Below are 13,718 nucleotides of genomic sequence, written 5' to 3'. Positions count from 1 at the left end.
TCTCTCCTGTCCTCCTTTTCTGCACTGCCCAAGTGTTGTATCCTGGAGGTGTGAAAAGTCAGAAAACAGAAGGAAGAGCCGTAGGAAGCAAAAGCAGGATACGGCTTTAAGGACCTAATATGAAATACTTGTATTATTTGTGTTATATTATTGTGATCACCTTACATGTAATAATTGCCTCCAGTTGGCCTTGCATTTGGTTAGTCACGTGTTGGCAAAAACCCACCTGTATTGTGGAGTGCATCTTGTCATTGTGTCTTAACCTCTTGTCATGAAAAATCCCCAGTGGTGCCTCGTGCTTCTGGCTGAAGTGGGAAACAAAGAGCAGTTGCAATTTCATAGCTTAGAAATTTTTTTTTAGACTATTAATAAAATAATGTTAATGAAATCCTGAAAACAATATCAAGGGAATTTTTTAAAGTATAAAACGTGGCATGTTATTTATCAGAAACGTGGAATATTCAGCAACAGATGGGATGCAGATAGGTTTGTTAAGTAGATCATTGTATCCACATAGCCCAGAACAATAAGAGAAGGATCATAGAGGTGCTGTGCACCATATTTTCTTATAACAATTGCTGATTAATATAACTGCTCTCTCACTAATGGACGTAACTTGTTCTAACAGGCTGTTTTCTCTCTACAGTTTGCGGTTATTTCAAAAGTTTGACAACTTCCGGATTCTTGTGTGTGGCGGAGATGGAAGCGTGGGTTGGGTCTTGTCAGAGATTGATAAGCTCAGCTTGCACAAGCAGGCAAGTGTGCATACTTACTTTCTTTGACTATACTGACTAGACTTAATTTTGTATGCTTACTTTTCCTTGACTTGGTTCTTCGTCATATCTCTGTATACAGACCAAACTCAATAGTTACCGTTAAATTAAAATTTTCACTGGTGTAAACAGGAGAAGTTCTATTGGGATTGCACTATTAGATTTACAAACTTTATACATCAGCTATATAATTGACATTTGTTGGTTGAAATAACAAGCATTTTTAATAGTTTGTACTTTTTCTTTCTAGTTTTCACTAGTAGATTTGCTCCTGTGTTGTGTTTCAGTGTCAGTTAGGAGTGTTACCCCTTGGTACTGGAAATGACCTTGCTCGTGTCCTTGGCTGGGGAGGATCCTGTGATGATGATACGCAACTTCCTCAGATTTTGGAGAAACTAGAACGAGCCAGCACAAAAATGTTAGACAGGTAAACCTAAATGTGCATATACATCATTTACCATGAGATTCAAATTGTATCTGTTTGGGTTTCTGCTGGCCTAAATCCGTCTTAGAGACTTAGTGTTCAGTGGTTTTAGTTTTTAGGATGCAGATCATAATCATAAGGGAAGCAGAGACAATAATGGGGACAGGACTTCAATGTCCTTTTTAAACTGAAGAGTTGAAGGGAGAGTGGTTGATGAAACTAGGAAGCGTGTTGTCCAAAGAGGAACAAGAGGTGACAGTTTATTGCACAAGTGGTGAAGCTGCATAACTGCCTGTTACAAGAAGTTATAAGCATTAAGCATATAAGCATTAAGAAACTGTATAGATTCAAAACCATTTTAGGCAGTTTTATGGACACTGTACATGCTATTAAATGCTATAAAAGGTGGCATCTTTATTTAGGAAACAGCTGAGCTCTCTGTCCTTGGATGTGGAGAGAACTCGCATCATGTGCTTTCACCCTTCATATAATTTCCTGAGGCATCAGCTGTGGACAAGATGCTGTGCTAACTGGATCTTTGGCTTGATGCACTACTAATATTTCTGTTTGAGTCATTTTCTTAGTCAAAACCAAGAGATCTTCCCACTCCTTATTTTGTGTGTTTCCATCTATAAAGCAAAGGAGCAATCGGAGAAGGTGGTGATCATATTGATCCAATGAAAGTGTAACACAATGGTTTTGAGAGGATTTTTTCTTACTCTGCTCCTTTGTCATGGGTGTTTCTGTTCTTGCTCTAGTTACAAACACTTGAATGTCATTAAAGGGGATTTTATTTTAGGAGTTTTTTAATGAAAGAGAGAAACAAGGCCTTTTTTATTTTAAGCTTTTCTGCAGACTACTTGATCATTTTACAGCAAAGTATGTAGAGAAATGCTTTTTACTGATCCTTAGAAATAATTCTCAGCCTCGACATTCTGAAGGATTTGTAGATTAAATCGTGTTTGCCTTTTTCTGTACTGAAAAAAAGCTCAGTTTCATCTTTTGCTCTAAATTCAGTAGACTTGTTCCCAAAGCCATGTGCAGTGATTGCTTGTTCTTTTCAGCAGGCTTTGAAGGATGTTGCTATTAGCAGTTTCATACTATCTATGCTGTACAGTACTGTCCTTTACCAGGGGAAAAATATATATATATGTCAATGAAGATATGTCACTATTTGCTTTGTTCTCATGCCTGCCTCCCCTAGTTGACATGAAAAGCTAATGTTACCTTAGAGCTTTTTCTCTAGAAACACATCTATTTTCCTTTGACTTCTGCAGTTAGTTTGCACAAATTCTTTTATATTGTGAATGTTTTGCTGGAAAATCTGTGTTGCCTGCTTTGAGTGTCCCATGATTTGTTCACAGATAATGCTCATCATCAAATTGCTAACAAATAATCTGAGCAATAAAACAAATTATCATTAATCTCAATTATTTCACCCATATGCAATTGGCTTACAATTAAAAAATAAGCTTCTTTTTAAAAAAAACCCTGAAAACCAACAAGTTATTCTGTGGTGTGACAAGGAATTTTCTTTTTGTTGGTATGTTGGAGAAAAGATAAAACTAACAATATGGAGACTTAAAAGCTGTTGTTTCTCTCAGGTGGAGTATAATGTCATATGAACTGAAATTACCAGCAAAGCCTTCTATTCTTCCAGTGACTGCAGAAGAGGCAGAGGAATGCCAGGTGGATTTTTACTTTTGTTTTGTTTTTTCATATACTTAACTTTGAGCTTCTGGGATGACAATATTTACAATTGAAGCACTTGTGTGAAAAATAGAAACAGATGTTTCTGCTAACTGAACGGAGTTAACATCTGTTAATGGCGTGGATCTCAAATAATTAGGGTTTCAGATTCTGTATTATATGACAAAAATGAGTGAAGGTAAGGAGTCTTCAGCAGAACAGTCAGAAAAATTTCTTCCTAAAAATACATATTTTAATATATAAATTAGTTTATATATATTATTTGTGGTGGGTTGACCTTGGCTGGACACCAAGTGCCCACCAACGGTGCTCTGTCACTCCCCTTCTCAGCTGGACAGGGGAGAGAAAATACAATGAAAGGCTCAAGGGTCGAGATAAGGACAGGGAGAGATCACTCACAAATGACCCATCATGAGCAAAGCAGACTTGACTTGGGGAAATTAATTTATGTTATTACCAATCAAATCGGAGTATGATAATGAGAAATAAAACCAAATCTTAAAAACACCTTCCCCCTCACCCCTTCCTTCTTCCCAGGCTTAACTTTACTCCCAATTTTTCTCTACCTCCTCCCCCCCAGCAGCCCAGAGGAATAAGGAATTGGGGTTGTGGTCAGTTCATCACACATTGTCTCTGTCACTCCTTCCTCCTCAGGGGGAGTATTCCTCACACTCTTCCTCTCCTCTAACATGGGGACCACCTCCCATAGAACTTCTCAAACATTAGTCCTTCCCAAGGGCTGCAGTTCTTCATGAACTGCTCCAGTGTGAGTCCCTTCCATGAGATGCAGTCCTTCAGGAATGGACAGGTCAAGCATGGACTTCCCATGGAATCATACCCACCTTTGGGTGCAGCCACCTTCTCTAGTGTGGGGTCCTCCATGGGTTGCAAAATGGAAATCTCTTCCATGATGGACCTCCATGGGCTGCAGAGGGACAGCCTGCGTCACCATGGTCTTCACCGTGGTCTACAGGGGAATCTCTGCTCCAGCACCTGAAGCACCTCCTCCCCCTCCTTCTTCACTGAATTTGGTGTCTGCAGAGTTGTTGTTCTCACATATTGTCACACCACACCTCTCTCTGCAGTTGCTGTCACACAGCAACTTTTTCACCCTTCTTAAATATGTTATCACAGAGGTGCTACCCCCATTACTGACAGGCTTGGCCTTGGCCAGCAGCAGGTCCATCTTGGAGCTGGCTGGCATTGGCTCTGTTGGACACAGGGGAAGCTTCTGGCAGCTTCTCACAGAAGCCACCCCTGTAGCCCCCCTGCTACCAAAACCTTGCCACACAAACCCAATACAATTATATTGCCAAAGGCCATATGTATAAAAGCAAAATGTTTGGTATCTTCAGTTTGGAAAAAACGTGGAAAAAACCCAACATTTTGAAGGTAAGGATTCTATTCTGGAAGAGAAGCTTTTTGCAGCTTGAGTTAGGTCAGGTGATACCTCCCAACTTTCTCTTTGTTCTTTCAGAGAGCTCGAAATCGTAAGTGACCTCAAAGGAAAGCTTCGTCTGACTTTCAGACTAGATTTGTGCTTGTACTATCTGATGAGGTTTCGATTTTGAGAGAGGGGGATATGCTTTAATCAAATTAATTGGCATGAAAAGTCTGACTAAAAATGAGAAAATAATATATTCCTGAGAAAGTTAATGCATATCAGCTTCAGCTCAAAAGTACTTGAGAAGCAATAATTAATCAGCAGGTTCTTGAATAATTTAATAATTCAGGCTGTTTTAATTGGCAAGGAGGTTATAACCTTTGACAGCTTGCTGAATATAGAGATGCAAAAAGGCTGGGGCTCCACTGGCTGGGATTTTAATGGGCTTGCTTTGCACACAGCTGTTTCCAGTGTCAGCAATGCAGACCAATTTTCAAGTGTATTTTCATCTTGTAAAGGAAAAAAAAAAAGCATTTTGTTCTAGTTAGTCCTGGCTTTGAAATTATGTTTAGTCCCTCCTGAAAATGGAAGGAACTGCTCATATAAAACTTCTTTTTTGGAAAATCAGTTCTGTAGGGTAGTTCCCTGCCATTACTCTGAGTTGGACAAAGAAGTTTTCTTTTGAGTACCCTGTTCAATCTCTGTTTTAAGGTTTTTTGCATCTTTTATTGAGTTATGATATTTCAGAAAAATAATAATTAACCTAACAGTAGGTAATGTATTAAAGCACAGTTCAAAAAGTAAATAAAAGTACATATCTGTTTCTTCTTTTTTTCTCTTTCCTCCAGTTTCAGGAGACTTATTTCACTTGATTTGGTTCCAAAATCTTATACTGATGTTTGAACAGAAGTAGCTCGTTCTTACAGATCAGATGATTATGTCTTGTTTTTTCCCTTGACATGAAAACTGATTCACTGTACAAGTCCTACAACTAAGGCTGGGTTTTAGGAGAAAAAAAAGGTGGTATATCTACCTGTGCCTTATCAAGGGCAAAAACACACTAAGAGGTTTTAGGAGATTCTTAAAGAAGCCATAAAAAAAATTCAGAACTTCAGAACTGCATTTATTTTTAGCTTCAGATTTGAAATTTGGTGAGAATTTTCTTTTAAAACTGAGATCTGGATCCATGCCTATTTTAAGGCAGGATACAGTGCGTGAAGATGTGAATCTGATCTATTCCAAATCTTTGCCTGAGTATTTCAGTATTTTCTATGCAAGAAGAGATGGACAGTGCACACATTCATTCTCCCAGACTTTCTTGTAAAGACTAAACTCCTTAAGGACTGGTTTTGATTCAGCATCCTTTGTCTGTAGGGGTACTTGGGGAGTAAGATCTCATCTGACAGTAAAAAGAAAATTCAGGATTATAACTGCAAACTTTTGATTTATTCTTAGTTGAGCAGCTTAGTTTGAGGGAAACATCGCTTGTTTTAGAAATATGATATTAGATTATAATAATTTAGGTTGTTATAAATCTAAAAATAAGGTAGATTTTTTTTTTTCTCCCTCATGGACTATTTTTAGCCTAGAAATAACTTGCTGTTTTCTCTACAGGAAGAAAAGAGCTGTGGACCAAGTTCTCAGATGCAGTGTTACTTTGAATATTAAAAATCTGGCACAATAAAATATAGTATGCAGGTAGCATCTGCATGGCTAGCTGCCTGTCCTTAGATCTGAAATGGAAATCCTGCTATTTTTGGAGGTGTTTTAACTCACTAGTAGGTGTTAAAACGCTGAAATGTGTGGAAATTTAAGTCTCTTTTCTCTGTTTTCAGATATCTGCTTATGAGGACTCAGTTGCTGCTCATCTTGCAAAAATTCTCAATTCTGATCAGCACTCAGTTGTCATATCATCTGCCAAGTGAGTTGATTCTTTTTAATTAGAATAATGGAATACATTGGGTTGGAAGGGACCCTCAAAGGTCATCTAGTCCAACCCCCCTGCAGTAAGCAGGGACATCTTTACTAGAGCAGGTTGCTCAGAACCCCATCAAGCCTGACCTTGAATATCTCCAGGGATGGGGCCTCCACCACCTCTTTGGGCAACCTGTTCCAATGATCTACCACCCTCATATTGAAGAACTTTTCCCTAATATCCAACCTAAATCTACCCTTTTCTAGTTTAAAACAATTACCCCTCATTGTATTGCTATATGCCCTTGTGAACAGTTCTTCCCCAGCTTTCTTCTAGACACCTTTCAGGTACTGGAAGGCTGCTATAAGGTCCCCCTGGAGCCTTCTCTTCTCCAGGCTGAACAACCTCAACTCTCTCAGCCTATCTTCATAGGAGAGGTGCTCCAGCCCTCTGATCATTTTTGTGGCCCTTCTCTAGACACGCTCCAACAGGTCTTGTGTTGTGGTTTCCAGAACTGGGCACAGTACTCCAGGTGGGGCCTTACAAGAGCAGAGTAGAGGGACAGAATCACCTCTCTCTACCTGCTGGCCACACTTCTTCTGATGCAGCCCAGGATGCGCTTGGCCTTCTGGGCTGCAGATACACATTGGTGGCTCCTGTGGGATAAATCCCGTGTGTAAAATCATCACCATAATAACCTTCTGTGTGAGCCTGATTTTCTTATGGCTGGCCTGGCTTGCTTGGCTTGATATACCTTAATTTATATATTTTAGAGGGGATGTTTTTTTCTGCAAAATTTTTTTATGGTACAGTTGTAATGGATAGCTTAATTCTAAATGATCACCATTTAAAAAATATACCAAATAATATTAATATATAAAGTGATTTTAACATGCAGCTTAAATATGAAACTTACTATTACTGATGCAATATGTGATCTAATTCACATTACATTTTTTATGTTTTGTTTTTTTCATATCCATATCATTAACAGGACAAGAAACTTCACCAATGTGAAGGCAAACTTCAGGCTAGGTAGCTTTGTCATAGCTCTGTCTGTATCAGTTCAATAAATAGTAGTCTCAGACAACAGGGTTTTTTTTCCCCAAATAGAAACACTTAAAAATGAGGGATCAGCATTGGCAAATCTTGGACATAATCTGAAGTCAGAAGTATTCTGTGTATACCTTCTCTGTGGAAAAAACATCTTGTATTTTGTGATATGCAAAAGACCAGTCATAGAATCTTCAAAATAACAGCTGAATATCTTTACATCTCTTTTTTTTTTATTCCTGCTAAAAGCAAGTTAATAAAATTTCATTTTTAAAGTATTCATTGCACATGTTGAAAATTAAACTGCAGGATATTATTATAACTCCACATTCTAAATTGGGTCTGTATCTTGTTAAATCTATTTTATTTCTGTCAAATAAATTCCAACTAAATGAACAGTGTTAAGTAATTATCAACACCTTGTTATTAAGTTTGCTGTCTGTCTGCAATGCAAATAATAAAAACTAAGTCTTTCTCTGATTTACATGCTGAAAATTCATTGCAGCCACTGTAGTTTTCATAGATACATACACCTCAGGTTTGGCTGTGGTTGAAAAGCAGGAGCGGTGCAATGGGACGTGTGTGATGATATACTCCATTAAAGTCAGTAGATTTTTCTCCATGGTTTTTAGGCTCCACCTTTGCATGGAGTTTGCAAGACAGTATTTGAAGTTTTCAAAGTGAAGGCAAGTTTGCTAACTCCTCTGGTATGGAAGATATACAAGCAAGGGAATGGATAAAGTTAGTTGTGATAATTTCAGTTCTTAGAAAAAAGAGATTTAGATACAATGTGTGCAAAGGCTTAAATAAAAATGCGGAAGAGTTTTTGTTTCAAATTGTATTGCAAGCCATAGAAAAGAATATCATCTGCTTTGCAAGTATGGTCACAGAGTTCAGTTTGCAACAAGAACGATGTGTAGCAGTATGTATATAAATAACTTGCTGTAAGAATTTAATATTCAAAACATATCTGTTTAATTCAATTTGATTTCTCCCCTTTCCTTTTTTTATCTCAAGAATTTTATGTGAAACAGTAAAGGACTTTGTTGCCAAAATAGGGAAGACTTATGAAAAAGCAATGGAAAATGCAGAGGAAGCTGATGCCATGGCCATTAAAGTAAGACTATGACTATATTCTGGTTTAAAGTTGCAGGTTTTTTAAAGTTTATAGCTCATGGGTGTTTAATTTTCAGATTGTTGCAGGCTGCCCAGCTTGGCTTTTATTTCAATCAGTGACTTTAAAATTTTTCTCTTCTTATTGCATAGAATGATTATTTCCTAACCATCTTTAAACTCTAAGATCTCTGTGAACTCTGTTTACACTTTTTTCCTTCATAAAGGATAAAGTTCACAGTAACGTACATAGAGATAAAAGGAAATATTTTTACATTAGGAGTTATACTTTTAGGGATTAAGTCGGCTACAGAAAGACAATGAGATAATGAAGAGAGAGGATGCTGGGAGAATGAAGGGAAGCGAGACTACAGTGTTAAAAATAATACTTTAAGGTGCAAATTGTAGAGGTCATGTTGCAAAAGCATTGAAACAAAAATCAGAAGGATTTGGTATGAGGCACAAAATTTACATGAGCTGAAAAGAAAAGAAGAAAACAAAATCACTAACAACCCCAGAGACAGGAAATGTACTTGCTGAGTGGCAGTTCCTGGTTCACATTTCTATTCAGTGCGCATTTTAGAGAATGATTTTTTTCTTTTTTACTGTTCCAGTGCCAGACAGTGTTGGTTTCTTTTCACTTAAGCACAGAAAATCACCTATTTTCCAGTGTACCTAGAGAGACCAACTGCTTAATGATGGGTAGATGTGTTTGACAGTGTTTGGTTCTAGCTTGAGCCTCTTTGCTCTGTGACAGCTCACTTGCTTAAATGTACAGCTGTCTTGCAAAACCAGCCCCATGTGTCTCAGTCTAACAGCTGGACATTTCCCCATGGATTATATCTCCAAACTGGAGTACTAAGCACCCATAATTTCTTACAATGCATGGTAAGGGCAAGTCCGTGGTGCGCTGCAGGCCATCGGGAGAGGAGTAAGATCTAATCTGTACCCTAGTTATGTGTCAGGCTGAGTTTAGCATGGTGTCTTATTTTAATCTGAGTTGTAGGGATTTTTTGTTATAATTGCTCTAAACCATGCAGACCTACTCATAATCTGATATTTTAAAATGTTGAACCCAGATTTGGATTTTACCTAAACAATTACATAGACACTTCACAGAATCACAGAATATTAGGGATTGGAAGGGACCTCAAAAGATCATCTAGTCCAATCCCCCTTAAGACACTGACAATTTAAAATATAATCTGGTACTTAATTTCATGAAAATGTTCACTGGGTTTTTTTTGTTTGTGTGTATTCTTTTCCACTTTGTCTTAGTGCTCTGAGTTAAATGAGAAATTAGACCTATTGCTTCAGGCTCTTCAAACAGAAGCCCAGGCTGCTCCCGTTCTCCCAGGCATCACTCCCCCTATTGTAGAAGAAGAAGCAGAAGAGTTTTCAAGTGAAGAATCCTTGTGTGAAAGTAAAGAGCAATTAGTGGAGTGTGTCTCAAAGTCTTCCACCCAGAAACTTTTCAGACCAAGGGAACAGTTAATGCTCCGGGCAAACAGCTTGAAAAAGGCTGTGAGGCAGATCATTGAACAAGCAGAAAAAGGTGTGTATCAGCAACGTTTTGATCCTTACTGATAGAATAATGATACTTTTTTTTCTTTAAACTAGCATAAAGTTTCATTATTAATGTTTGGTTTCTGCATTATTACACAGATAAAATTATATGCTTATTACAAGCTGCAAGGAAAAGAAATGCAGCTTGTTTGGAGGTTGAAGACTGCATATATGAATACATATCTATGTACATGTATGCACATATAATAATGCACTTCTTTTCTAACTATTATCTTCCACAAAATGAAAATTCCTGGCAGCAAATCTTTATCAATGGACAAAGGACTGCTAGACTCTTTTTCACTGAATTGGCAATAGAAGTCTTTTGTTAATATTTTTAAACTTAAAGCTACAGAAAAAAAATAAGCTAATTTTCCATGTATCCAGTTTTTCTTTAAACATCTTGACACTTTCACTGTCCTTCTTTTTAATAAGCAGTTGTGGATGAGCAGAATGCTCATAGTGAAGAACAACTGAACCAGTCTCCACTAGAATATAGCAAAGAACTGGATGAATGCAAAGAAGAGGAAAAAGAGGAGGATACAAAGGAGCTTGAGTCCCCATCAAGTGAGTAAATTAGGAATAAAATAATTTAAAATTATGCTGTTTTCTTATAGTTACATTATGGAGCATATTTGGCTCGATAATTAAAATTACTAGCATACTTTTTCATTGAAAACTAGTCACAGATTTTAATAGATTTGGATAAATAAAATTTGTGGGAAAAATGTGGGAGATGAGATCAACAATCTTATGGAAAGGATTTGCAAAGCTGAGAAGATATTTGTTGAGGAGAGAAATGCCTGCATTTAATCCAGTGTTTACACTCACCTTTCTACATGACCCTGAGCAGGGACTAGAGCCTGGGTAATGTTAGCAATAGCATGTATCAGTTGTAGGCATTTTAGGGTACATTATAGGAATTTCTGTCAACCATTTCTGTTGAAGGGGTTTCAAATTGTGTGGAACAGATGTATTTATTCATTGTATTGACAACCAAACTGATGTCTCTGCTGGGAACTTACCTTGAGACAGTTATTGGGAGACAGAGAGAATGAATATTTGTATCCACTATATGAAGTGGAACAATATAAAGAAGGAAATAAAATAACAGACATTGGAGCATGGAAGTCTTCTGAGAAGTGGCAGTACTAAGATCACCCCCTCTATTTGCCTAATCCAGAGCAGAAATTTGAACCAAAGTCTTCAAGAACCTAGGGCTCCTTCCCATGAAAAATTTCTTGTGTTGTTGTCCCAGAACCAGCTAGTTCCATGCAGCTACTTACTGCTTTATAGCAAGCTATATATATGGCAAGCCACTATACCAAGCTGTTCTTGCTTTCCAAGCTGTAGAACCCCCTACCCGCTCTTTCCTTGGTCAGATGTTCTTTGTCAGCTGCTGCTGTCCGAGTGGTCCTGCTTTCCTGTGGGAGCATCGTTCTGTCCTCACTGTGGGGCTTTGCAGGTTCCAAAAAAAGGTAGAATGTAACAAAAAGAACCCAGTTGTATTATTTGTATCAATAATTGTACAAAGCAAACAGAATATTGAGTGATCTGAGTTTAAAGCAACTTGCTTGAAACGTAGCATTTTCATAAAGTAATAGCCCATTTTGTCACTAAGCTTTCCGTTCGGCTTTTCAGTGTTTGGTTACTGTGCGTAAAATGATATTGAAAGAATAGTCATTTCCTTAAATAGCGTAGTACTAATTCCCACATTCAAATGATGGGGTAAAATCTCTTCTCTGTATGTCCTTCATGAAATCTGCCAGTGATTGGCTGCAGTGGAAGAAGGAAGGACAATTTGTCTATATGGGACCCTCACTTACCTCCTCCCTTGCTTGGTTTTGGCACCAAGCCAATCCAGACAGAGGTCATATTTGGACATTTTCCATCACAGATGTCAGTACTGCATTTTGCGTTGACTGGCAGTTCATATGCCAGGGTTGTTCAAGAGTCTCAAGCGGTGTAGCAATTTTAGAAAAGCTTCTTCTTACTATATGTGGAAGTTTCAGTCTTTGCTATGTTACCAAAGTGGACAGTGATGCACTGCAGGTGAGGTCTTCAGATGATCTACAAGTAGTGGAAAAACAGTGGTGGCTGGTGGACAGCAAAAGCCATCCTTGAGATATTTGGTGAGCAACTTCCTGTGGCAAAATGAGCGAAGTTGTTTGGGATTCGCATCTCCTTCTGTTACCCTAATCGACACCAACACCCTCGTGTTGTCCTCATGAGGCTCTGCACTGAAGCTAGCGACTGTGTTGGTAGCTACTGCATTAGTCTGTTGGGGCTTTTCTTGATTCAGAATCACAGAATCACAGAATGTTAAGGATTGGAAGGGACCTCGAAAGGTCATCTAGTCCAATCCCCCTGCCAGAGCAGGAACCTAAATGACATCACACAGGAAGGTGTCCAGGCGGGTTTTGAATGTCTCCAGAGAAGGAGACTCCTTTTCTCCAGAAAAGGATTTCAGACTTTCTTCAGTGATTGTCTCTTCAATGGCCCCTCCCCTTTTCCCTTGTTTACAGGAATCAATGCTTTTTGGTTGTCCAGTTTCAGTAGTAGCTCATAGAGGATGTTGGCCCTACAGATGACCCAATCCTACTGTTATAAATATACAATAAAATGAAAATGTACAAATATGTGTATTCATATGTAGAAATATATATAAATTGTTTCTTGGTGATACAATTTCTGTATTTATTGGGGAACTGTATTACTCTTCATATATCTGATATGTGTGAAATAGAGTGCATATTAATACTGGCAGTGGAAGATAGGTGTTTAGGGACAAAGCATGAAACATGAATTCAATTATCTGCAATGAAACATCAGTTTTACTCATTAGGGCTCTGTTGTTTTTATCAGAGCATGAACAGCAAAAGTTTATCTTTATTGCAGTTATCCCCATGAGTCTCATCTGTCAAAGAGTAGCTGCTCTGTTGATTTTCCTGTTTAATGTAACTGTCATGTTCCCAAGTAGAGACTGTGTGAACAGGATTGTGAATTTTTCAGTAGCATTATGAAAAATTAATTATTAATTTTGTTCTGAATATTATATTTTACCCTCTGAGAATCTTCCTGGTCATTGGATGATTGGTAATTGGTAATATTTTTCCATATGTTAATTACCTTCATCTAAATATTTAATAAATTCATAGATATCACTTGCAGTTTTTCTTTCTTTTAACTTCATATTACAGTGTTTTGTCATGCACAGATACAAATCATTGTGTTGTATTGTTATCAAGCAATACTATAGCATTTTGTGATAATTGCTAAGGCCATTACACAGATGTTGAAGTCAGAAGGAGCTGTTAGTCCACTCAATCAGCCCTTTCATATAAAACAGCCCAGAAAATTTCACCCACTTGTCCCTGTCCTGCATCTAATAATATCTATTTTACTTAAGCAAGTCATCCAGAAAGGTGTGTAATTTAATGCTCAGATACAAGAGGGTGAAGAATTTGCTATTTCATTGTCTGTTCTGTGTTAGATTATCATCACTTAAAAAAAAGTGAATGCCCAAATCCTGGCCTGAATTGGTTTTAACAATAATTTCTAAACCATGATTCTTGTTATTACCTTTGTCTTTAGGTTTTCCCACTCTGCATTTTCTTTCCATTAATGTCTTCATACAGTACACCCACATTCCTCTCAGGCTGAGTTATCATGATTGATGTGAACTGATCTGTCCTCCTCCTGCCACAAAAAAGGGTGTATTTTATCCTTCCCATCACATTCCTGGTGGTGTTTTTCTTCTGCTTTCTTGGTGCCAGTTCT

The 13,718-nt window shown here is 37.8% G+C and overlaps 1 protein-coding gene across 1 annotated transcript in view; it reads left to right on the top strand.

Moving 5' to 3' along the window:
• The window catches only part of LOC104517553 (diacylglycerol kinase eta), a 56,298-nt gene that overhangs the window by 30,138 nt on the left and 12,442 nt on the right, over positions 1-13,718 (top strand). The window contains exons 9-15 of the mRNA XM_010177663.1: positions 647-755; positions 1,061-1,200; positions 2,802-2,886; positions 6,127-6,212; positions 8,277-8,376; positions 9,651-9,927; positions 10,377-10,505. Of these exons, the coding sequence (XP_010175965.1) occupies positions 647-755; positions 1,061-1,200; positions 2,802-2,886; positions 6,127-6,212; positions 8,277-8,376; positions 9,651-9,927; positions 10,377-10,505 (926 nt within the window). The remainder of the gene's footprint in view (positions 1-646; positions 756-1,060; positions 1,201-2,801; positions 2,887-6,126; positions 6,213-8,276; positions 8,377-9,650; positions 9,928-10,376; positions 10,506-13,718) is intronic.

This window comes from Antrostomus carolinensis, unplaced genomic scaffold (genome assembly GCF_000700745.2).
Source record: "Antrostomus carolinensis isolate BGI_N321 unplaced genomic scaffold, ASM70074v2 scaffold2251, whole genome shotgun sequence".
Taxonomy (NCBI): Eukaryota; Metazoa; Chordata; class Aves; order Caprimulgiformes; family Caprimulgidae; genus Antrostomus; species Antrostomus carolinensis.
This window is presented reverse-complemented; position numbering and strand designations above follow the sequence as displayed.